The sequence below is a fragment of the Oncorhynchus tshawytscha genome, linkage group LG07 (genome assembly GCF_018296145.1).
Source record: "Oncorhynchus tshawytscha isolate Ot180627B linkage group LG07, Otsh_v2.0, whole genome shotgun sequence".
Classification (NCBI taxonomy): domain Eukaryota; kingdom Metazoa; phylum Chordata; class Actinopteri; order Salmoniformes; family Salmonidae; genus Oncorhynchus; species Oncorhynchus tshawytscha.
Window position 1 is genome coordinate 33,681,910 of NC_056435.1, and position 26,772 is coordinate 33,708,681.

At 41.6% G+C, this 26,772-nt stretch overlaps 1 protein-coding gene across 1 annotated transcript; it reads left to right on the forward strand.

Moving 5' to 3' along the window:
* Positions 1-3,255: 3,255 nt before the first annotated feature.
* Positions 3,256-24,616, forward strand: LOC112254407 (MAP kinase-activated protein kinase 2). Its single transcript, XM_024426973.2, has 10 exons — positions 3,256-3,972; positions 17,701-17,840; positions 18,961-19,025; positions 19,160-19,239; positions 19,364-19,490; positions 21,962-22,037; positions 22,146-22,270; positions 23,005-23,090; positions 23,196-23,276; positions 23,752-24,616. The coding sequence occupies exons 1-10, from the start codon at positions 3,679-3,681 to the stop codon at positions 23,905-23,907; spliced, it is 1,230 nt and encodes a 409-aa protein (XP_024282741.1). The 5' UTR covers positions 3,256-3,678; the 3' UTR covers positions 23,908-24,616.
* The last annotated feature ends 2,156 nt before the right edge of the window (positions 24,617-26,772 follow it).

Genomic DNA, 26,772 nt, shown 5'->3' on the forward strand with positions numbered 1-26,772 from the left:
TTTTGAACTTGTTTTACTTATATTTGATGCTTATTTAGCTCTTACTGTAGTCTGTTTTAGATGTTATACTTTGCAAAGACCAACAGATTTGAGTTGAAGCTTAACAGAGAATATTTGTTACATTCTTCTTGTTAACAAAAGCTCGTAGGAAATGCTCAGGATACCATTCTGTTGACATGCTAACATACCTTATTAACTAATCAGTTCGGTACATATCCCAAAACAAGGTCACGGCCCCACCAGCCGCCACGGGGGGATGGGGATTTTGAGTTATTGTGTGTTGTAAGTTTGAATTAATTAAGGCTGGGCTAGTAATGCATCTTGTTTGTCCCCTATCAGTTTTCAGGATGTGATGACCAAGTACCCAGTCCTGTATGAGGAGTCCATGAACACAGTCCTAATCCAGGAGGTCATCAGGTAACCTAGCCCTGTCATTAATCACTGCTGAAGTCCCTAATGTCTTGTCAGTGCCACATCTTCTTCTCCCACCATTAACCTCAAGCCAGTTCCAGTTACCATCCTAATCCTCTGTATCAGAGAGCGCTTCTATAGTAATATTATATTTTTTCTCATGATAGCTGTAGTGAAATGTGTTGTTTTAAGGGGTCAGACGTAGTAGTACGGCACCCCTGGAACAAATTGGGGTTAAGTGCCTTGCTCAAGGGCACATTGACACATTTTTGCTTTTCGGCTCGGTTATTCAAACGAGCGACCTTTCGGTTACTGGCCCATATTCACCATTCTCCTTAGTAGCTCTCTTTAATTCTCATCCATCCAACCTTCTCTCTCTCAGGTATAACCCGGTTGTTAGCGGTCGTGTCCCAGAGCCTCAGTGATATAGTGAAGGCTCGAAAGTGCTTAGTGGCGAGGTCATCAGAACTGCCGCTTATGGCCAACAGCTTGTTCGTCAAAAAGTACTTGACATGTGGCAGGCCAAGGTACTCACAGGAACGCATACACTACATGACCAGAATATGTGGACACGTGCTTGTCGAACATCTCGTTACAAAATCATGGGCATTAATATAGACTTGGTCCCCCCTTTGCTTCTATAACAGCCTACACTCTTCTGGCAAGGCTTTCACTAGATGTTGGAACATTGCTGCGGGGACTATCTTCCATTCAGCCACAAGAGCATTGGTGAGGTCGGGCACTGATATTGGGCGATTAGGCCTGGCTCGCAGTCGGCATTCCAATTCATCCCAAGGGTGTTCGATGGGTTTGAGGTCAGGGCTCTATGCAGGCCAGTCAAGTTCTTCCACACCGATCTCAACAAACTATTTCTGCATGGATCTCACTTTGTGCACAGGGGCATTGTCATGCTGAAACAGGAAAGGGCCTTCCCCAAACTGTTGCCACAAAGTTGGAAGCACAGAATCATCTAGAACAGGGGTACTCAAGTACTATTTGAGAAGGTCCGGTCACGCAAATTTCTGAGGTGGCAAAGGTCCGGATGGATAATGTAATTTATCGACGTAATAACAAACCCCGCAGCTCACAACCCATGCGACCCCAAACTGTTCACACCCCTCTTGTTTGCGGATATTTTTTGCTGTTTTTTGCTGTTTTAAAGCTAATTTCCTTCAATTCTATGCATTCTTCCATGTCTTGTGTGTGTTTATATGATACAAGGGGTCGAAGCCCGAAACATGTCAAATTGCAGGTCTTAGGGTGTCATCGCCGAAGTCGATGCCTCTCCTTGTTCGGGCGGTGTTCGGCGGTCGACGTCGCCGGTCTTCTAGCCATCGCCGATCCATTTTTCATTTTCCATTTATTTTGTCTCGTTTTCCCACACACCTGGCTCTCATTTCCCTCATTATGTGTTGTGTATTTAACCCTCTGTTTCCCCCATGACTTTGTGTGGTATTGTTTATCTGTTTTTATGTATGCGCACGTTAGGCTGGTTGCGCTGGGTTATGTTCAACCCGTATTTGTATTTGGTGTTAGTTTGGGCCGTGTGCTTTTGGTTGGCCAAATTAAAGGCTCCGTTTTGCTACCAAATATCTGCTCTCCTGTGCCTGACTTCCAACAGCCCTTCACACAGACCATGACATAGGGTCCTGTGGTCTAGAATGTAATTGTATGCTGTATCTTTAAGATTTCCTTTCACTAGAACTAATGGTCCTAGCCCGAACCATGAAAAACAGCCCCAGACCATTATTCCTCCTCCACCAAACTTTACAGTTGGCACTATGCATTCAGGCAGGTAGCGTTCTCCTGGCATCCGCCAAACCCAGATTCATCCATTGGACTGCCAGATGGTGAAGCATGATACGTCACTCCAGCCCACACTTGGCACACTTCACACTTGACACTTGGTTGGCCAGGGAAACCCATTTCCTGAAGCTCCATATGAACAGTTCTTGTGCTGTCGTTGCTATCAGAGTCAGTTTGGAACTCGGTAGTGAGTGTTGCAACCAAGGACAGACGATTGTTACGTGCTTTGTGCTTCAGCACTTGGAGGTCCCATTCGGTGAGCTTGTGAACTGATGAAGACAGCTTGTCTATCGAAATGTTGGATATTAGGTTATTCAATTATTGCATCTGAGTTCCTATAGAGCTCTCCTTTTCTTTTTCAAGTCTTCTACTCCGCTAGCCGGCACATCACCTAAACAGGTATGCATTTCTTTCACCTCCAGATTAGCTTGTGTGGCCTACCACTTTGCTACTGAGCCATTGTTGCTCCTAGACATTTCCACTTCACAATAACAGCACTTGCAATTGACCGGGGCAGCTCCAGCAGGGCAGAAATTTGGCGAACTGGCGATGCCTGACGGTGCCACGTTGAAAGTCACTGAGCTCTTCAGTAAGGCCATTCTACTGCCAGTGTTTGTGTATGGAGATTGCATGGCTGTGTGCTTGATTTTAATACAGCTTCCAGCAATGAGTGTGGCTGAAATAGCCAAATCCACTCATTTGAATGGGTGGAAAAACTTTTGGTCATGTACTTTTGGTCATGTAGTGTAAAGAGAGGGATGGATATCCTTGAAAACTGAAGCAGGCATCGCCTGCTTAGCTAATACTGGCAGTCATTTTAAACACGTAATCTAACATATACAGTAATCTGACATCTGTGGATAGTATGTATTGCATAGAAACCATCCTACTTGTTGTTAGTCTTCAGGGGAAACATTTTGATTTGATTCCAATTCAACTCAACCCTACCCTGACTACCAGTTATTTGTCAACTGTACTGCTCCTTTAAAAGACAGCCGCTAGAGAAATATGACTTGAGTAGAGGGTAATGTTTCCGCAAGCTCCTCAGTCAGTAGCCGGTGTGAATGTAACGAAAGGACGTTGGAAAGTGACGAGGCCAGTTTAACCGAAGTCATTCTACTATAGCCTACTCAGATGTGGACATGTTTTAGTGAAACAAATATTACACTGTGGATATACAGGATTATTGAATTAAACGTGAATAGAATAATTTAAGTTATAGAAAACTTTTAGTTTCAAACTTTTTTAATAGTGGGACTATTTAAACATCCCAAGGCACACAGGAACTGGCCGAGAGAAAGTGACTACCGAATGCGCGCCCTTTTCAGTGTCTGGGAGTCATTTCTGCTTGGTGTAAATAACGGACAAGCGCGTCATTTCACTTGCGAATCATATTAGCCTATTGAGGTCGTTTTTTTCATCCTGGGGGACCACTCACAGAGACACAGCATCTGTGGGACCATGCTACAAAATGGTATTGGTAAGGAGAAACCTTCGGAACTGCCGAAGGCTGAGCCAGAACCAGACTTCCCATCAGAACCTTCAACCCAGCCAGCCCCCATTGACAGCGCAGTGCGAACGGCACAGGACACGGATTCCACGCACTTCCCCCTGCCGGAGTTCCCCAAATTGGAGATAAAGCGTAACGCGGTGACAGACGATTATAAGATATCTAGTCAGGTCCTTGGGTTTGGGATCAATGGGAAGGTTCTGGAATGCACAAATAAGAAGACGGGGGAGAAGTGCGCACTGAAGGTAATATCACCTACCAATGGAAATAGGCTGTTGCTCACTCGGAGTGTGAGTCCTGATTCCATTTGGTCATATTGGGATCTTGCATATTCCCTAGTGAAGATCAAATCAACTAGAAAAACTAACTTAGGAACTTTGATCGGAGTTTCTTTTCAGATTTATCTCTGCCTATACACTTAGAAAAAAAGATGATGTCTATAAAAGGGTTATTCGACTGTCCCCATAGGAGAACCCTTTAAATAACACTTGTTGTTTCATGGTAGAAGCCTTTTGGGGTTATACATGGCACCCAAAAGGGTTATACCTGGAACTAAAACAGGTTCACCTATGGGGACAGCTGAAAACCATTGGAACCATGTTTTCTAACAGTATACAAACCCATTCACCATGTGCCAAGTACTAGCATGAAATTGTAAATAACTATTCTATTGAGGAAAAGCCACGGTGGTGTAATAACACGGTAATTAACATGGGCAACTAGTGTATACCGGTATCCATGTGTGTGTCATGCATATTCTATGTGTGTACGTGATGGCTGGCAGGGGCATCACCAGAGCTTCATAACATTCAGGGCTCAACTCATAGTGGATACGCTATGAGTTGGAATTATAGCCCACCAACTTTACAGTGGCACTCACTCATCTTTGTATTTATATTGCGAAAGGCCTTTTAGCTACTGCCTACTGTTCATTGACAGCCACGTCGACAGCCACAACTCAACAATCAGCTAAGTTCTGACTGTAGCCTAGGCCTATGCGCTCCTGATGTGACAAAAAACAATCGACAACGATTTTTTTTAAAGAAGCTACTGATCCTATGTGGCTAAATTATGCTCTCTGGTGTAGTATTTTCAATGATTTAATTCATTTCTATACAGACAACAGTAGGCTAATTATATCTGCAGCACTTCCAGCACCCCTTCCATGTACTGTGCTCTCCCCAAGGCCATATAATCAACACTTCTTATTATTAATTCAACGGATTGTAGTCAGTAACCCCATATGAGGTTATTGCATAGTTAGGCCTACTGTTACAATAATATTTAAAGTAATATATCAGCCAGTAGCCTGTAGAATAATTCCATTAAGTCAATGAACAAGTGTTTCGATCTAATCACGTATTTTCTCATGGTTACCCAATTTAGTTAACATTTCCCAACCTAATTGTAATCTAATATCCAAACTGAGATTCAGTGAAAACAAAAAGACAATGTACCATGCTTGGCTTAAAGCAGCGCGTTAGTGTTACATTTATTATAGGCAAACAAGTGGTGTCGTGATATATTTTGCCTACCGGAGCACAATTTTTAAAATTATTATTACATACTATTTTCTGATTTAAAGTTGGTAGACTACCTAAATGTAGGCCGATTGTATAATATAATTTTAGAATATAGGCCTACATACAATGCCTCATCCAAATTGCACGATTGCATATGCCTACACATAGGCCTAGTGGCTCAAAGAAAATGTTCTATTTTTTTCATCCTAAAACAAAAAATGGGGCCTACCTTATTATAAATTAGGCCATCATCATTGTCAATCGTGAATGAAAATTATTAACGTTTTACTGGATCCGCATCTAGTCATTTGCATGCCAACAACCTGCATGACAATAATTTGATCCCAATCCCTTTGGGAATATGCATTTTGATCTTGTTAAATGATTTAAGTAGCCTAACTAATGTTTAATCAAATGTTAGAGCAGATGGAGTTAAACAGAGCCACCTGTATTTTGTTTCAATCAAAGCATATTTAGCCTATGGCGCACGCTGTTGAGTTTTATTTTTATTTTTTTACATTTCAGCACAATCATCCTAAATTGCCATAAGAAATGACGTGGTGTTTTTGGTCTAACAGTAGCCTAACATCATATATGCTATTATATTCGCTTTGTTATCTAGAGAACGAATGAATCATTAATTGATTGTGTGAGACACAGCACCATACTGAGAAGTGGCGAAGCATCGCTCCGCTGCCCAACAGCATCACTATACCGCTGATTATAAAGTGTGGATGAGTTCAGGAGTTTCAAGTAACCACAGCTCTATGAACTAAGCGGCATATTCAGTTGATAATTTTGTTTTACACCATCCCAGCAGCTCTACATATTCGGGGATGACCCAAAATCATTCGGGGCTAAAGCTAAAGCCCCTTCTGGCTGGCTGGCTGTGTCATTGACCTTCAACTAGCCTATCAGTTAAAGGATCATTCCACCGAAAAACGTTATTTTGGTATTTGTTTCATTAGTCCATTGTCTAGATTGTCTCAAAATGTTTTTCATGTTAGCAATCAAGTTTTCAAGATATATAACTTCCGAAATATAGAAATACAGCCAACATAATACATTTTTTTTAGTTACACAGTACCAGTCAAAAGTTTGGACACACCTATTAATCAAGGGTTTTTCGTATTTTTTAAAACTATTTTCTACATTGTAGAATAATAGTGAAGACATCAGTACTATGAAATAACACATGGAATCATGTAGCAACCAAAACAGTGTTAAACAAATCCAAATATATTTAATAATTTAGATTATTCAAAGTAGCCACCCTTTGCCTCGATGACAGCTTTGCACACTCTTGGCATTCTCTCAACCAGCTTCATGAGGAATGCTTTTCCAACAGTCCTGAAGGAGTTCCCACATATGCTGAGCACTAGTTGGAGGCTTTTCCTTTGCTCTGCGGTCCAACTCATCTCAATTAGGTTAAGGTCGGGTGATTGTGGAGGCCAGGTCATCTGATGCAGCACTCCACGACTCTCCTTTGTGGTCAAATAGCCCTTACACAGCCTGGAGGTGTGTTGGGTCAATGTCCTGTTGAAAAACAAATGATAGTCCCACTAAGTGCAAACCCACTAAGTGTCACCAGCAAAGCACCCCCACACCATCACACCTCCTCCTCCATGCTTCACAGTGGGAACCACACATGTGGAGATCATCCGTTCACCTACCCTGTGTCTCACAAAGACACAGCGGTTGGAACCAAAATCTCACATTTGGACTCATTAGACCAAAGGACAGATTTCCACCGGTCTAATGTCCATTGCTCGTGTTTCTTTGCACAAGGACGTCTCTTTGCAGCAATTCAGCCATGAAGGCCTGATTCACGCAATATCCTTTGAACACTTGTGGTTGAGATGTGTCTGTTACTTGAACTCTGCGAAGCATTTATTTGGGGTGCAATTTCGGAGGCTGGTAACTCTAATGAACTTATCCTCTTCAGCAGAGAAAGCTGTGGGTCTTCCTTTCCTGTGGCGGTCCTCATGAGAGCCAGTTTCATCATAGCGCTTGATGGTTTTTGCGACTGCACTTGAAGAAATTTTCCGTATTGACTGACCTTCATGTCTTAAAGTAATGATGGACTGTGGTTTCTCTTTGCTTATTTGAGCTGTTCTTGCCATACTATGGACTTGGTCTTTAACCAAATAGGGCTGTCTTCTGTATAACACCCCTGCCTTGTCACAACTGATTGACTCAAAGAAGGAAAGAAATTCCACAAATGAACTTTTAACAAGGCACACCTGTTAATTGAAATGCATTCCAGGTTACTACATCATGAAGCTGGTTGAGAGAATGCCAAGAGTGTGCAAAGATGTCATCAAAGCAAAGGGTGGCTACTTTTGAAGAATCTCAAATATAAAATATATTTTGATTTATTTAACACATTGTTGGTTACTACATGATCCCATACAGTGGGGCAAAAAAAGTATTTAGTCAGCCACTAATTGTGCAAGTTCTCCCACTTAAAAAGATGAGAGAGGCCTGTAATTTTCATCATAGGTACACTTCAACTATGACAGACAAAATGAGAAAAAAAATCCAGAAAATCACATTGTAGGATTTTTAATGAATTTATTTGCAGATTATGGTGGAAAATAAGTATTTGGTCACCTACAAACAAGCAAGATTTCTGGCTCTCCCAGACCTGTAACTTCTTCTTTAAGAGGCTCCTCTGTCCTCCACTCGTTACCTGTATTAATGGCACCTGTTTGAACTTGTTATCAGTATAAAAGACACCTGTCCACAACCTCAAACAGTCACACTACAAACTCCACTATGGCCAAGACCAAAGAGCTGTCAAAGGACACAGAAACAAAATTGTAGACCTGCACCAGGCTGGGAAGACTGAATCTGCAATAGGCAAGCAGCTTGGTTTGAAGAAATCAACTGTGGGAGCAATTATTAGGAAATGGAAGACATACAAGACCACTGATAATCTCCCTCGATCTGGGGCTCCACGCAAGATCTCACCCCGTGGGGTCAAAATGATCACAAGAACAGTGAGCAAAAATCCCAGAACCACACAGGGGGACCTAGTGAATGACCTGCAGAGAGCTGGGACCAAAGTAACAAAGCCTACCATCAGTAACACACTACGCCGCCATGGACTCAAATCCTGCAATGCCAGACGTGTCCCCCTGCTTAAGCCAGTACATGTCCAGGCCCGTCTGAAGTTTGCTAGAGAGCATTTGGATGATCCAGAAGAAGATTGGGAGAATGTCATATGGTCAGATGAAACCAAAATATAACTTTTTGGTAAAAACTCAACTCGTCGTGTTTGGAGGACAAAGAATGCAGAGTTGCATCCAAAGAACACCATACCTACTGTGAAGCATGGGGGTGGAAACATTGTGCTTTGGGGCTGTTTTTCTGCAAAGGGACCAGGACGACTGATCCGTGTAAAGGAAAGAATGAATGGGATCATGTATCGTGAGATTTTGAGTGAAAACCTTTTTCCATCAGCAAGGGCATTGAAGATGAAACGTGGCTGGGTCTTTCAGCATGACAATGATCCCAAACACACCGCAACGAAGGAGTGGCTTCGTAAGAAGCATTTCAAGGTCCTGGAGTGGCCTAGCCCGTCTCCAGATCTCAACCCCATAGAAAATCTTTGGAGGGAGTTCTGCATGGAGGAATGGGCCAAAATACCAGCAACAGTGTGTGAAGACCTTGTGAAGACTTACAGAAAATGTTTGACCTCTGTCATTGTCAACAAAGGGTATATAACAAAGTATTGAGAAACTTTTGTTATTGACCAAATACTTATTTTCCACCATAATTTGCAAATAAATTCATTAAAATCCTACAATGTGATTTTCTGGATTTTTTTTCTCATTTTGTCTGTCATAGTTGAAGTGTACCTACGTTGAAAATTACAGGCCTCTCTCATCTTTTTAAGTGGGAGAACTGGCACAATTGGTGGCTGACTAAACTTTTTTTTAAACTTTTTTGCCCCACTGTATGTGTTATTTCATAGTTCTGATGTCTTCACTATTATTCTACATTGTAGAAAATAGTCAAATTAAAGAAAAACCCTTGAATGAGTAGCTGTCCAAACTTTTGACTGGTACTGTATATCTTGAAAACTTGATTGATGACATGGAAAACATTTTAGGACTGTATCAACAATGGACGTATGAAACAAATACCAAAACACAGGTTTTTGGTGGAGTTTTCCTTTAAGGTGCTGACTCTGCTCCTGGGGTTGGGTTCCTGGAAGACAGGCAGGGGGGATCGTGAGATAGGCTGAGGCTCAGAACAAATGTGTTACACTGGTTTTGATTTACACGTGTGCATAGGTTGGAACCAAAATTATTTTCCAATCGTTTAATTCTGATCAGAACCATTATTTTTTTAGTGTCGTTCCACTGTTCCAACCAGCAAAATAAAGTTCTGAACCGGTTCGAACAAAAAAAGTCATGATTTATATCACTCCTTTCTGTTCCATTTTAAACCTTTGAAATATATATTATTTTTTACATTAGCTCGACATTAAATTACTTCAGCAATGGATAGAGCAGCTTACTATGGTGCGGGCAAGCTACGCACATGCATTGGGCAGACAAGTGGGCATCTTGTTGTTATGACATGCATTATCTGAATTAGGCCCACAGAATTATACCTACGGAGGAGCAGCTTCTATGAAAGAACTTTGAATGTCTTTGAACTTCAGAGAGTTGGTTTAACTAACATTGGACCAGAGATAGCCCTTGATCATGACTCTCCGTTTCATTACATTACACATAATGCCGCCTCGAGTTTTCAAGAGTTAGACCAGCTAGCTAGCTAACAAGTGTGTGCAGAGTGGCATCAGAATTAAAATAAAAACATGTCTTACCTTTTTGTAACACAGCAGGGTAGTTAACACCGTAATAACCATAGTATCCTTAATTAGCTTTGAAAAAGTTAATCCATTGTTCTCTAATGAAAAATCTCTCTCCCTAATTTCTGAATCACGCTTGTAATGTCTGTAGCTACAGCAGACTGTGCATGCTTCGGTGGGAGGGGGAGAGGCAGGCAGTCTACACACACACTGGGAAAGATTATCAGCTGGCAGGCAGACACTGGAATACGTTTTTGAGTGAGTGAGGGCGTTGCATACTGTAGGTGCTTTGTTTAGTTTTTTGTGGGACTGGGGAAAAAAATGCCCAGAACGTTAAATAACGTTATTAACCAGTTCCCATGCTTTTAAAATAATGGTTCTGGTCCGGAACAGTATAGATCACTTTTGTTCTCGGTTTTGGTTCTGGTTCTGTTCCTTGAAAAATGTAATCGTTTTTGGTTCTGTTCTCTGAACTGGTTCCAACACCTGCAAGAGTTTGCTTTGCATGTTACTATTCTGGTTGAGCGGCAACAACCTTGTGTGTGATCTGACCATATAGTATTTAGCACATTGGCATGATGCAAGACACTGTTAACTTGTGCTTTAGCTCAGTAGGTTTTCTCATCACACACCACACACACGACACACAACTCACGTTGTTCTGGCCAATGGAAAGCTGTCACCTATCAGTACAGGGCTACAGAGGCAGCGGTTTACTGCCTACAGCAGGGGTACTCAAATACTATTTGAAAAGGTCTGGTCAGAGACATTTCCTCTGTGACAAAGGTCCAGATGGATAATGTTATTTATCGGCGTAGTGTCAAACCCCCACCTGCGCAACCCTTTCAATCCCAAACTGTTCACATCCATCTTGTTGGCAGAGAAAACAAATACAGTTTTTAAGCTAATTTCCTGCAATTCTACACTTTTGCCATGGAAAGAAGGGAAAATGTAGCAGTTTTAAAGCTCTTTTCTGGCAATTCTACACATTTTCTATGTTTTATGGGTGTTCATATGATACCAGGAGTTGAATTCCGACTGAATTCATAATAAATAAGTATATATATTTTGTTTTTGTAGTCTGGGCCCGTGGTCCGTATTGACCTTGTTCTGGGTCCGGATCCTCCTTTTTACATATGGTTGTCCTACAGTAATCCAGCCGGATCAGAATCTCCTAACCAGGAGCATATAGTCACACACAAAGGACGAGGGGGGCGTGGGTCAGGATAAAAAATATTGGATACAGTACAGAATCGGAAGAGAGAGAGATAGGAGAAGGGAAGAGAGTAGGTCATTTTACAGGGGATGGCAGAAAAAAGAATAATATGTGTCTGGAATTGTCCTGAATTCAAATCTATGGTGTCATTCACATTCAATTATTAGAGGTTATTTAAACGTACATTTTTTCAATTTAAATGACTATAAAAAATTATTGCAACCAATAGAATGTTATATATATATAACATTCTATTGGTTGCAATAATTTTTAGGCTAGACACAGACTCTTAAAGCTTGCAGCCAGGCAAGTCTAAGATGAGAGAACCCTGATAGCTGTAATTGAATCAGATTAAAAGTGTGGCTTCTCTTCAGGTCTAGTAGAGTGGATTAAAACTATACCCATCCATTACCCCATATATATATGGGGGGTACAACCATCCCAGCTCTGCAGATTTTGCTGCGAAGAGAGAATCATTCGATCATTTGTTTTGGTATTGTTCATATATAGCTTGTTTTTGGTAACAGGTTCAGGAATGGCTGAGGAATTGCACCATTTACCTGGAGCTAACTCTGCAGATAGCACTGCTGGGTGATTTTGAAAATCATAGTCAATCGATCAATAATATAATAATAGTCTTAGCAAAAAAATTTATCTTTAATTTACAATCTGTAGAAACTATTAGAATAGAAAGGTTCAGAACTTTTGTGAAACATCACAGCACAGTTGAAAAATATATGGCAAATAGAAATCAAAACTGGATGATCTTCAGAGATAGATGGGAGGGGTTGAGGGTAGCTGAAGGATGAGACTAAAAACAAACAAAAGATAACTATTGTAAAATATACCGTGTCCCTAAAATGTATATAGTATGTATAAGCTGGAAGTAGAAGCCTAAGTGTTGTTGTCCATTAGTTTACTCCAGTTAGGGGTGGGGTGGTAGGGTTAGGGGAAAATAATAAAGGAAAATCCATTTTAAAAATATATAAATTATATATATATATTTACAAAAAAATATATGGGGGATTGGAAATGATGCAGACAATTACATTGATGGAAGCCACAATCTATCTACAATATTAAATCTGATCTACCCACCAAATAAATCTTTTTACAATAATAATAATTATTAGAGGTTATTTTCAGTGTTTGGGACAACATACAGCAGAGTGCAATCAGTCAGGAAAACACCATTTGGCAAACGGATGCTGTGGATAATTAGGGTACAAGTACTGACGGATGCTGTGGATAAGTAATGAGCATTTTAAATTGGAGGACTGAAAGTTGGCCTGCTGACTGACATTGTCTGGTATAGTTGCCTATTATAGGTAAGAAGCTGTGTTACGCATTTTAATTGCAATCACAACTGGGTGTCTCACCAGGTGCCTGATCATAACTCCCACTGTCAGAGAGGACCCAGAGCAGGTCACAGCAAAGATGATCTACTATATTGACAAGATGGTCGACTGACCGCTCTACTAATGGAAATACATGTCCGCAAAGGCGAGATCAGGTGGGAATGTCCTAGCTAGCCATTGATCTTTTGTAGAAAACATGTCAATATACTCGTAGAAAATGTAAGCATTATGAAACTTCTGTTTGCTCAAATAAGCCTCACCTATCAAAATAGCAATTCACTTTTATCTTTACCAAATGAACACTCTCTCATTGCCCCCATGCAAAAACTCCTCACTTGGTCTGCTTAACCCTATAATTGTTAAGCAGACCAAGTCTGCTTAATCTGTGAGGACATATTTTGGGCTGAGTCGACCCTCTCGCTTCGCCTAGTCCTCTCTGGTCACAGTGACCAGGAACTACCCATGGAGCCACAGGGCAAAGCTGTCCTACAAGGGCTCTCACTCAGATCCAATTTATGAGCTTGGAGAATGTGACCAGTGGAAAGCATTTCAATATTGACTGCAGGGAATGGACACCACCCACTGTATGCCAAATAAAATACAAAGTGTGAAATGTGGATTGGAAAATATTCTGTCAGGGGTGTGGTGGTGTTTCAGAGTTTGCTTTTGTGTTTTTGTGATCATACAGAAGCCAGCCTCTGTTTGTATAAGCCTGGGTGAGCCTTGTGCATAAAGTATAAAATTGACACATTTACGACTCGATTTGTCCTTTGTTTTTAACCACAAGACAAACAGCCATAGACAGAACGAGTCATAGGGATGAACAGCTGTCCAGCTCCATCACTTTATAATTAAGTCCACTCCTAAGCGCTAAGGGTAATGGATGGGTATAGTTTTAATCCACTCTACTAGACCTGAAGAGAAGCCATCCTTTTAATCTGATTCAATTACAGCGATCAGGGTTCTCGTCTTAGACTTGTCAAGCTGCAAGCTCTAAGAGTCTGAGTATAGCCTAAAAAGACCCAGTGATCTTCCAAGAAGGAAATCCTGAGATTCCATTCACTGTATATTCCATTAGAACCTTTATTTGGCTGGGGAATGTTTCATTCTGGGACTCTAATTCACTCTCTTCATAGCCAAGCTCTTCTTCTTTCAAAGAGTTTTTTGATTAATCTCGTTTCATGGATTTGCATCTATGTAGTTTTAGCTTCCTCGGCTTCTGTTTATGTTTGTGGTTGTTGTTATTATATTATAAACCACTGGCATGGCTTATACAACTTTTTGGCATGGTTGGCAGGATTGTGGTCCATCTGTGCTTCCGTTGAGGCCCACTTAGAATACTATGGTTTCGTTTCACATGAAAGTGATTTGAGAGACTGTAGTGGCAGTCAGCCTAGAGGCAGGTAGCCTAGTGGTTAAGAGCATTGGGCCAGTAACCGAAGAGTTGCTGGTTCGAATCCCTGTGCCGACTAGGTGAAAAATCTGCCAATGTGTGTCTGGCTAAAAATGTACCGTGTGGCAGAGTTAATCTGAACTCTGAGCCCAGCCTTAGAAAAGTTGGTTATGAGAATTTAACCAGTTAATCAGTCAGAGAAGAATGGTGTGATGATAAGCTTTATAGTAAAAACATGTTCTGTTCAGGTTAATATATATTTCAGGATTATACCTGGCTACATACCACAAATCGGTATTACTACTATATTAGTACAATGTCTGCCTGTGTAGCCTATATGTAAATACTATAGATGTAGTTTCAAGTGGAATCTTATTATCTATTGAGCATCAGATAAGGTTCCTAATCTAATATCAGTAGTATCTCTTAACGTTCATCTGTTCTTCCATAACTACTCATGATATATCCTGCACTCTCACGCCTATCTCTCAGCTCTATGTACTACATTTTATGACCTCCGCTTTGTTGGCTGGAAACAATTATAAAGGGAAAGGTAGGGTAAACAAGCTCTGTTACTGAGACACACACATCAATATCCAGACTGCCCTCAACCTTGAACAGTCTCTAAACGTCCTCATCTGCAGCAGCGTGTAAAGCTATTGATGCTGCATGTGCCAGTGTGCGTGAGAAGGTCTGTGGAGCTATATGAAGGAAAATATTTCCTAGGTGGCTACCAGAACACAATGCTATGTTAGAAGGGGCTGAGAAGGATCTGATTGGTTTTGAGGAAGATGGGGGGGGGGCTGTTGATTTTCTCACCGATGTGGTTGCTAGATGGATTGACTGCATTCAAAGGTTCAGAGTGTCTGCTAAATGTAAAAAAACATGTTGTCTGTAGCAGAGTTAACCTACTAACCTGAACTCTGGAAAGTCTGTTTTGAGAATGTGTGTGTGTGTGTGTGTGTGTGTGTGTGTGTGTGTGTGTGTGTGTGTGTGTGTGTGTGTGTGTGTGTGTGTGTGTGTGTGTGTGTGTGTGTGTGTGTGTGCGTGTGCGTGTGTGCGTGTGTGCGTGTGTGTGTGTGTGTGTTTCTGAGTCTATGTGTTTGCCCACATTGAATTTCTCAGAATTTCTCCCCTATGTGGAAGCTAGATGGATTGCAACAGTACTAGGCTGCATTCAAAGCAAGTCTTCCGCCTCCACCACATCCCATTTCCCTGTAACATGGCAGAGACTCGTGCTTGAGCCTTTTACTTTTGGCAGTGGTGTAAAGTACTTAAGTAAAAATACTTTAAAGTATTAAGTTGTTTTTTGGGGGGTATCAATACTTTACTTCACTACTTATATTTTTGTCAACTTCTTCTTTTACTTCACTACATTCCTAAAGAAAATAATGTACTTTTTACTCCATACATTTTCCTTGACACCCAAAAGTACTCGTTACATTTTGAATGTTTAGCAGGACAGGAAAATGGTCCAATTAACACGCTTCTCAAGAGAACATCACTGGTCATCCCTACTGCCTCTGATCTGGCAGACTCACTAAACACAAATGCTTGGTTTGTAAATGATGTCTAAGTGTTGGAGTGTGCCCCTGGCTATCCATACATCTAAAAAACAAGAAAAGCTGCCATCTGGTTTGCTTAATATAAGGAATTTGAAATGATTTATACTTTTACATTTACTTTTGATACTTATATTCAACATTTTGTATATTCAGACTTTTTCTCAAGTTGTATTTTACTGGGTAACTTTCACTTTTACTTGAGTCATTTTGAGATAGTTTGAGTCATTCAAAAAATTTTCATTATTCTTTATCATTATTTTTACTCAAGGATGATTGGGTACTTTTTCCACCACTGACAAGCTTCAAATAGCTGTAAAAAATAAAAAATTGCTGTGAAAAGCTATTGCAGAAATTGAATGAACAGTATAGAATTCTATCAAGCAGGAAATGAGATTTCTACATTGGCCGCTTGCCCCGGTTTCCACCAGATATCACAGCCGCAAAATCAAAACAGCTATCCCATTTTGACAACAGAAGCCGACCCAGCGGTAGAAATCAAGAGGTGAATATCACGGCAAATCAACACATCATTCCACTATTACTGCAGATATATTATGGACATTTTCTGAAATGACAGAAATGTCAGAAGAAAAAAAAAATCTTCTCAAAAATCCCATTTGTAGCACCTTAAATCCCCTTTGTTCCTGGAGGAACTTAGGACTTGTACTAAAGTTTTCCAACGTTTCCAGTTTTGCCTACATTACATTTACATTTGAATCATTTAGCAGACGCTCTTATCCACTGTCCAGGAAATGAAGCACGGGGCCCTAAGCTATCTGTATCTTCATATGAGAACCCATAAAACACAATAAAGTAGCAAAGACTCTTTCTCACAGATACTGGACAGAAATGAAGACAACTCTTTTATCGTGAACCTGGGTACTGTGGGTTGTGAGATTAAGTTTAAACACACATCAGTTAAAGAGGCCAACGGAAGTCCTTCGCACCACTTCCACTTTCACCACACATCCATCCTTCCTCTTTAGAGAAAGACTATCACTATAGGCATAGATATAAAAAATACCCTCACTCGCTAATTCATGCCAAAGAAAACACAACTAAGCACATGTGTACGATAAACACACACATAAATACACACTCATTCACAATATAAATACTCAAAGATGAAGAATCCCTCATTTTGTGTGAAGTTGATATGAAACCTAGTTCCTATGGTAACATTGTAAATCTTAAAAAAGGGTTTATGATTGTTCAGGTTGAAGTTTCACCTGTGTCTTTTAATTAGCTGCTCTTTACAGCATGTGCCTGAGCATGAGCATGTACGATGAAAGCAAGTCTCTTAGGGCCAAATCCAAACTTTTGCATACTTTCCCTGTGTTCAAGAAACTATCTCATTCATTGTTAAGTGAGGGACTCAGGTTCTCCGGTTATGACTTCTATAATCGAATGAGAGCATACAATTCTGTTTATTGCCAGTCATTCTGAAACCACAACTTTCTCGATGAAACTCCTTCTCCAAGTGCAAGAGAAATGTATGTACAGGAGCTTCCACATTTCTCTCACCATCCATGTTGTCATATAATTGAAGCTGTAAAAAGTGAGGTAAAGCGTGTGTAAGGTTGTGGCAAAAGGATGAGTGGTGGCCAGACTGTCTGTGTTGTGTTCTGTTCTCAGCTGCAGCTCTGTGACTGGGCCGGCATGGTATCCAGCAGGAGCCCACTCTGTAACTGTCAGCACCCAAAAATACCCTCTGATGGAATGGAAGACGGGTGCTATGTCAAGGCCTGCCAGCTATCTACTGTGTGTGTGTTCGTGTGTGTGTGTGTGAAATGACTTAACAGGCCCACTGTGGTAGGGAACTGAGGAGGGAAAAGATAATATTGAAGTTCTGTTACGGACAGGTCAGGCAGATCAGGGGAGTTGTTAAGTGCCATCATGATTAATACTTTGACATTTAAATGGATCAGGTTTGGCTGCGTGGCTAACCAGCCTATTTTGTCATGATTGATCAATTCCCTTCAGGACAGAACGAGTGCCTGGTTGGAATGCCAATTGTTTCGCTTAAATGAAGTAATTCAATCTCACTCTCTGCCCTTCACTCCACTCCTTCCCCACACTTCACTCCAACACAGATCCTCTATGACAGTCCCAAGGCGAGGCAGGAGGTTGAGCTTCACTGGCGGGTGTCGGGGGGGCCTTACATCGTTGGTATTCTCAGTCTGTACGAGAACATGCATCATGGGAAGAAGTGCCTTCTCATCATCATGGAATGGTAGGATCTTGTCCTGTCAGCTCTTTGACTACATTGCCCAGAATCCTCTGCTATGTGTGAATACAAGTCCCATTTATCTGTCTTCAGCAGCTAGCCATAAACTATTGACATAGTGCCAATCCCTCATAGCTTCTCTCTGATACCATTAGGCTTGATGGAAAGGTCAGTCACTTGGCCTTGGTATGTCTATGCAGGCCAAGTATGTGGGCAGGCCTGGGCCACAGCTGGGGCTCCACCTGTGCCTCACAGATCACCACAGGTTCTCCTCAGTACTCAGAGATGACAAAGACGCTCTTGATATACTGTAGTATTCTCTCGTAGTCATGTTTTAAGGAAATAAAGAACACATGGTTGGAGCAGTGAGAATGCATTAACTCAAGTGTGTATGTGGAATTTTTAGATACTGACATTGATTTCCAATGAGCTACATTTCTAAAGAAATGGGAGTATAGTGTACTGGCAAGTCATAGACAGTGAGTGTGATGATTCAGAGCTGGGGGTGTATGTGACGTGTGTTGCTCCCTGTAAAGTAATCTGTCTTTGTGGTCAGCTCTTTCCTGTCTCAGAGAGGTTGAGAGGAGGGCAGCTAAACTCAGCTAAGCTCAGCTAGTTTAATGAAGGAGAATATTCTATAACTGAGTTTGACTTGGATCAATCTCTCTTACTCACTTCCTCCTTACTCTCTCGCTCACTCTCTCTATCTCTCACATGCATACACACACGCACACTCAAAAGAGCATATAAACAATTCTTTCCACTTAACAGAAGGTGATTCACTGTGTTTTTCGAAAGACAAAGATCATTGAGGAGGATAGAGGAGTCCCAGTCTGTATGGATGTTTATGTGTATAATGACAAAATGGAAAGACAGAGGGGCAGATGAAGTGCTTGTGCATAGCAGACTGTTCTGTTCCCAGTCTAATGTTATCCCATGAAACATCAACCTCATCTAAATGGTTCCTGTTTTCACTATTGTTTTAGGGCTTTTTATTCAAGTAGCAGAGTTCATCTTTTTGAAAAATGTCTAATGTGGGAGAGTTATAGGCAGTGTTATGTTTCGAATGATAACTCCATGACAGCATCTCAATATTAACTCAATGTATGTGTTTCTCTTGTTCCAGTATGCAAGGGGGAGAACTGTTCAGCCGGATCCAGGCCAGAGGAGACCAAGCTTTCACTGAGAGAGGTGAAGGGGCACAGAGTGGAGGGGGCCAAGGAAAAAGGATTGAGTCTGTTTCTGGGAATGGACATACTATACTGTATATGTGTAATGTTACTGACAGTGTTGTCCTGAGACTGTGTAACTCTGCTCTCATCTAGAGGGCTCAGAGATAATGCGGGATATTGGCACGGCCATCGAGTTTCTCCACAACATGAACATTGCACACAGAGACATCAAGGTGAGCAATGTGACACTGACACACAGATAAAGATAACAGCAGCAGATAATGACAGAGTTGCCATACATTTAGTAATAATATGCGTACAGTTAATGACAGATACGTTTCACTTCCCCTCCCTCAGCCTGAGAACCTGCTGTACACTCATCAGAAGAGCAACGGTACTCTCAAACTGACAGACTTTGGCTTCGCTAAGGAGACCACTCTACACAACCTCCTGCAGACCCCCTGCTACACCCCTTACTATGTGGGTAAGTTCCCAGCTAACATATTTGATTCCTTGGAAGTTGTGGGAACGTACATCTTTGGTTTTCCATTGGTTCTGGGAATGAAGCCATATGTTCTTTTAAGCGTTTAGGAGAACGGAAGTGAACATTTCGCCTGTTCTGGGAACGTTCATTTTTAGGTTGCAAGGAAGTTCTGAGAACATCTGTATGATGCAAAACACATCATACAGGCCAGATTACTGTATTTTGAAAGTTACATATCTTGAAAACTTCATTGCTGACATACAATAAATTTGGAACAATATCAACAATGCACGAATGAAACAAATAACAAAAGATAGTTTTTGGGTAGAGTTTTTCTTTAATGTTCTTTGTAATATTTGAGAACATTCCCAATGTCACACCAATTGGAGAACGTTCCTAGAACATTACCAACATTTAAATGACATTTTACCATGATTGAACTTTTAGGAAACGTTCTGTTAAATTAATTAAATACCAAGAAATTAATGTAATTTTGTCAAGTTCCTTAAATGTGTGTAGAATGTTCCAAAGCCAAGCAACTGTCCTGCACCATTCCCAGAATGTTGTGGGAAGGTTGTATGCAAAGTGAACATAGAACAACCACACTCTCACCAAGCTCTAAGAAACATATGGTTCTCAGAACGTCATGTGCGAGCTGGGTGACAATACTAAACTACTGTAGGAATATGTGTAACAATCAGATTTACAGAGCCTTCGGAAAGTATTAAGACCTCTTGACTTTTTCAACATTTTGTTATATTACAGCCTTGTTCTAAACTTGATTAAATAAAAAATGTTACTCAGCAATCTACACACAATACCCCATAATGACAAAGCGAAAAAATGTTTTTAGAAATACCTTATCTACATAAGTATTCAGACTGTTTGCTATAAGACTCGAAATTGAGCTCAGGTGCATCCTGTTTCCATTAATCATCTATGAGATGTTTCTACAACTTGGAGTCCACCTGTGGTAAATTCTATTGATTGGACATGATTTGGAAAGGCACACACTATATAAGGTCCCATGGTTGACAGTGCATGTCAGAGCAAAAACCAAGCCATGAGGTCAAAGGAATTGTCCGTAGAGCTCTGAGACAGGATTGTGTCGAAGCACTGATCTGGGCAAGGGTACCAAAACATTTCCCAGCATTGAAGGTCCCCAAGACCACAGTGGCCTCCATCATTCTTAAATGGAAGAAATTTGGAACTACCAAGACTCTTCCTAGATCTGGTCTCCCGGCCAAACTGAGCAATCGGGGGAGACGGGCCTTGGTCAGCGAAGTAAACAAGAACACGATGGTCACTCTGACAGAGCTCCAGAGTTCCTCTGTGGAACCTTCCAGATGGACAACCACCTCTGCAGCACTCCACAAATCAGGCCTTTATGGTAGAGTGGCCAGACGGAAACCACTCCTCAGTAAAGGACTCTCAGACCATGAGAAACAAGATTCTCTGGTCTGATGAAACCAAGATTGAACTCTTTGGCCTGAATGCCAAGAGTCACGTCTGGAGGAAACCTGACACCATCCCTATGGTGTAGCATGGTGTTGGCAGCCTCATGCTGTGGGGATGTTTTTCAGTGGCAGGGACTGGGAGACTAGTCAGGATCGAGGCAAAGATGAACGGAGCAAACTACAAAGAGATCCTTGATGGAAATCTGCTCCAGAGCGCTCAGGACCTCAGACTGGGGTGAATGTTCACCTTCCAACAGGACAACGACCCTAAGCACACAGCCAAGACAACGAGTGACTTCGGGACAAGTCTCTGAATGTCCTTGAGGGGCCCAGCCAGAGCCCGGACTCGAACCCGATTGAACATCTCTGTAGAGACCTGAAAATAGCTGTGCAGCAACACTCCCCATCCAACCTGACGGAGCTTGAGAGGATCTGTAGAGAAGAATGGGAGAAACTCCCCAAATACAGGTGTGCCAAGCTTGTAGCATCATAACCAAGAAGACTTCAGGCTGTAATCGCTGCCAAAGGTGCTTCAACACAGGCAGGGATCAGTAATCCAGATATGTGGGGCAAAGGTACAGGATGGTAGGCAGGCTCAGGGTCAGGGTAGGCAGAGGTCAGTAATCCAGATAGCTGGGGCAAAGGTACAGGATGGCAGGCAGGGTCAGGGCAGGTAGAAAAGGTAAAAACTGGGAAAACTAGAAAACAGGAACAATCAAGAGACAGGAACAGAGGGAAAAACACTGGTAGGCTTGATGAAAGAAAACAAACTGGCAACAGACAAACAGAGAACACAGGTATAAATACACAGGGGATAATGAGGAAGATGGGTGACACCTGGAGGGAGGTGGAGACAATCACAAAGACAGGTGAAACAGATCAGGGTGTGACCGTAACGTAACAAAATGTGAAAGTCAAGGGGTCTGAATACTTTCCGAATGCACTGTCCGTCACTATATTCTGCTTATAATATTGGAATTGTATTTTCCATCTGTCTGTTTTTCTGTTTATAAGCTCCTGAGGTTTTGGGCCCGGAGAAATATGACAAGTCATGTGACATGTGGTCTCTGGGCGTCATCATGTATATCCTGTGAGTAGTGTGTGTGTGTGCATATACAGTGCATGCATACTATATAATCGTTTGATAGTCAGTGCAACCTAACAACTATCAACATCTACGCATTTGTCTTCTGTTTAGGCTGTGTGGTTTCCCACCGTTCTACTCTAACACGGGCCAGGCCATCTCTCCAGGGATGAAACGGAGGATCAGGATGGGCCAGTACGAGTTCCCCAAACCTGAGTGGGCTGAGGTGTCAGAGGAAGGTGAGACTGGGTTGGGCCATCCTTCCACTAGACAATGGTTCCCCAATTGGTGGCCTGCGGGTGTTTTTATTTGGCCCCCCAAGTTTTCTAATGATGCATTTTCTTTGTTGGACATAAAATACGGTAAAAATACCAGCTCCAAGTTATTTTAATTTTGGAAATCTTTTCCCAAGTATTCCCGGGCATAATAGAGAGATGTGGTTGTATTCAAATGTAAGCAAGGTTTTACATTATTATGCTTTAGTCAAATATGTTATCTGTTTGGGCTTCTTGCGGTCAATTTGCAATCTGCAAATGATTTGTAATTATGTTCCGGCCCCCCGACCATCCACTCAAGAACAAAATTGGTCTGCGGGGGAATCTAGTTGATGATCCCTGCACTAGACAATTAGCCCTGGCTTTTGTTTATTTGTTAGTATAGCTCTGCATTCCCTCCAATGTTGTCACTCCCAGAAATCCCTTTCATTCAGACAAACATAAGCAAACTTCTAAATAGTCCGTTTTATAGCAAAACACCCATCCACAAGCACACCCAAACATAGACAAGGCACATAAACTCAGATTAGCAGCTCTTAAATGCCAGGGATAGTATGGCTAAATCTCTGAATTCACACTGGTAGGACTTCCTGCTCATGTGGACCAACTGGTGCCTTATTCCAAAACAACACCTTGGCTGGGGCCTGGTGTGTGTCTGTGTGTGTTTTGACCTCTATCCTCTTATTGATTTCTCTCAGCCAAACAGTTGATCCATCAGCTGCTAAAGACAGACCCCAACGACAGAATGACCATCACACAGTTTATGAACCACCCCTGGATCAATGTGAGTGTGTGTGTGTGTGTGTGTGTGTGTGTGTGTGTGTGTGTGTGTGCGCGCATTTACAGTGCATGCATACTATATATTCGTGTCTGTGTTTTGTCATTGCAGCAGTCCATGGTTGTTCCCTCCACACCGCTCCACACCACACGGGTCCTGACTGAGGACAGAGAGATGTGGGACGACGTGAAGGTCAGAATCAGACTAACACTGACACCTCTGGTCATCCAGGAACTTCCCAGGATCAACAGAATCATAGAATGTATAGACTTTACATCCAGACAATATTTTAAATACAGTTGAAACAATGAAAATGACACGTTTTCCCACATAGATATCTCAAAATGTGAGTGGAGTTTCAGTGCTTTTGTGGTGTGAAAATATGGAAATGGAATTGCTCCCAGACCAGATGACCCTGGAGTGGTTTACCTTCCACAAGGGGGAGGCAAACATCAGAGTCTGGTCTGAAGCCATTTTTAGAAACAGAGGGCTTATTGTCTCCTCTCATATTTATTATGCTGTAGGCTATATTCAGAGCAGAGCTTTATCTTCTGTCTATCTATCTATCATTAAATAAACCCGCCCTCACTTTGATTCTTCTTCTCTCTCTCTTCTCTATTTCCCACCCTCCTTTTCTCCCTAACCCTTTCCTCTCTGTGTGCTGTAGGAGGAGATGACCAGTGCTCTGGCCACCATGCGTGTGGACTACGACCAGGTGAAGATCAAAGACCTGGACACCTCCAGCAACCCACTGCTCAACAAGAGACGCAAGAAGGCCGCTGCCGGGGGCAAATTGGGAGGCAGCGTCTGCAACAGCCAGTGAAAGACTGGAGGTGGGAGGGAAGCCACAGCCAGAACAGAAAGGGAAGCCCAGAGGACACACCTGGAACAGCTGGGAGGGGAAAAGGCTGTGGGAGGTCTGGGCAGAAACATGCAGAAGAGATTTATCAGGGGGAGTGTGTTCATACTTAAATCAGCAGAGGGAGAAGAGGGGAGGCATAAAGGAGGGAGGGGGTACTGTTAGGAAACAGCAGTGAAATGTTATTTGGAGATTCTCAGCAATCAGTCAAATTGAAGGACACATGAAGTGATGACAATGTATGAAACACTTATCAGCCAAGATCAGCAGGCCTTCATACTGTAGGCCTTCCATAAGTTTTTAATTTGATTGTGTGTTAGTGTGTGTGTTATTTTGAAAGGTCATTCAGGATCTGCTCTTTATAAGTTCCTGTATGTTTGTTGTGTGTGTGCCTGTGTGTTTATGTGTGTTGTAACCAATGTTCCCTCTAAAAATGCTCAGCACTGAGCAAATTTCAGGTCTGCTGAACACAAACTTGAACGTTGTGAAAATTCTGTGCAATTTCCAGTGTGTGTTTACTGTGAACACTTGGGCTGTACCCGCTTTCATTTACAGTTAAGTGGCCAAGTCATCTACTGTGGCTATTTGATCATAATGTAGGCCTACCAGAGTGGCCTACCATCAAAAACACTGGAGAAAATGCATCCCAAAACATTTTAACATGGAAATAGCTGTTCTATCATTCAGCCTGCAGTAGCAGCCAATGTGTGGTGTTCAATGTACGCCAACATTCCATGAGACTTTTGAAAACAAACATACAGGGCCTGACATTAACCTGTTTATCCACTTGTTCTTCAGACAAGGAGGTGACTGAAAATGTTGTGTTGTTCGATGCAAGAAACTGCTTTACAAAATAAAATGTATTATTATTCCCATACCATTATTACAGAGAATCAGACAAATTATACTAACCTCTGCCTATTGGCTACTTAGCTTATTCAAGCCTGTCTCAAAATACAACACTGCCCCTTCAAGACAAAAAAAAAGCTCTTTACCTGACTGGCTTTTCAAAGATGTCTCGAAATGTACACAATTTGTGCTCTTGTAGGAAGTAAATACTCCCCTATTGCTTACTACAAAGTATCTATAACTGGGCTAATAACCGAGCTCAGAACCACTCATGCTGTAAACACAGTCCAGTTCAAAGTAAATGGCACAGATCCATATATGGCAATGTTCTATTTGCATATAGGCCTACTGCAGCTCTAATTGGTTAAGCCTAACTGGTCTGTGTAGAGCAAGGGCTGGTTGGTACATGTCAATGCAATAGAATCCTACTCCGATGCATTCTGCCTACAAGAAAATCTCTTGCATAGTTAATTTTGTTTTGATATGTTGCATTGAAAGTGGCTAATATTGCGTTGATTCGATCAAATTTGCCACAGTAAAGGCAAAACATTGTGTTAACAGGGAAAACTCTAGAACAGTGGTCACCAACCTTTGAGTTAAAATCACTGAGTCAAAATGCAAGCAGAGATCTACCGCTTAGACTTTTTTTTACATTACTTAAAAAAACATAAGCCTATGCAACATTAACCAATTAAAAACAGTACTGTAGCAATGAGGTTTGTTCAGTAAGCTATAAGCCCAATATATTTTCATTGCATATAGGCTTTTCTTCAATTGCCCTGCCAATGCATTGTTGTTTGGGAATTCGAGGTAGGATACTGTATATGATCACACCGGTAATAGATCCGTTGTTGTATTACTTATGCGGCACAGCTGAGTGAGCATACATTTAAATAATTTGCTTTTATTTTATTGGGTCAATGGTACCTGATTCTATGGTCAGTCTCAGCGGAGGGAGAGAGCAGCATCCATCCGCTCTCCCTTTCCTCCACTGACACGGACCAAAAAGGGAAACAGTCTTCCAGCTGATGGCGAAAACTTGAATTGCACCACATTATTTCTGCCTCATGTACAAATTCATGTTCCTCCTCCTATGAACAGAGAAAGTGAAATATTCCTCTATATTAAAAAGCCTCTAATAATAAAGCAAAAGTCCCCTCTCCTACCTTACCTACTACTTATCTATTCTTAATACCACCTGGCACACTAACCAAAATACAGGGGGTGGTCTGCCCAGGTCTTACCTAGTGTGCATAGACAGAGTACATACTACGGGTATATGTATGCCCGCAGGCCTCTTGCCTAAGCACTCCCAAGGTGCCTTCCCCCCTGGGAACAAAAACAGAATAATTACTAATGTAAGTGAACAATTTCAATCATCAAAAACACAGTCAATTTGACATCCATATATGTCTGCAGGACCGGCTACAAACTACTTCACAACAATTAAACAGAAAACCAACAAAACACAGGACAAACCAAGAAGCTCTCTCTCCTAACAAAGGAACACTGGCTTTTAAAGCTGCAGCAGGAGTCGGTAATTGCAGACAGCTGTATCCCCTGATGAGAGGGCGGGATCAGAGCTCCAATCTGCTGGGGCCGACCAATCAGCTGCTTGGGGGAATTCAGGAAGCCATTTCCTGAAATGCACACAGACATATGAACAAACAAACCCAAAACACAGAAACTGGGGAACATAACATCAAGCCTATCGATACACTTTCCCACTCAATCATTACTGCTGCAGTGCTTGTTGTAGCGCTCAGTGGAAATAGGAAGAACACACATTTTATGGCTTATAAAAGTGTTGAATACAAAGAGTAAGAACTTCAACATGAACTCATAAAAACAGCATATCTTTGCTCTATTCGTCTCTCTCTCATGGTTTTAAACGTTTTGAAATCTCACAGTATCAACTTTGTTGTAGCTTTCTTTTGTGTCTGCTACGTTACTGCAGACATGGTAATCTGAGCCATCTGA

Excerpts from the sequence above, each read along its gene's own strand:
- LOC112254407 (XM_024426973.2), top strand. The coding sequence starts at position 3,679 with ATGCTACAAAATGGTATTGGTAAGGAGAAACCTTCGGAACTGCCGAAG. Across the intron at positions 19,026-19,159 it reads CCAAGCTTTCACTGAGAGAG|AGGGCTCAGAGATAATGCGG; the intron begins GTGAAGGGGCAC and ends GCTCTCATCTAG. Across the intron at positions 23,277-23,751 it reads AGATGTGGGACGACGTGAAG|GAGGAGATGACCAGTGCTCT; the intron begins GTCAGAATCAGA and ends TGTGTGCTGTAG.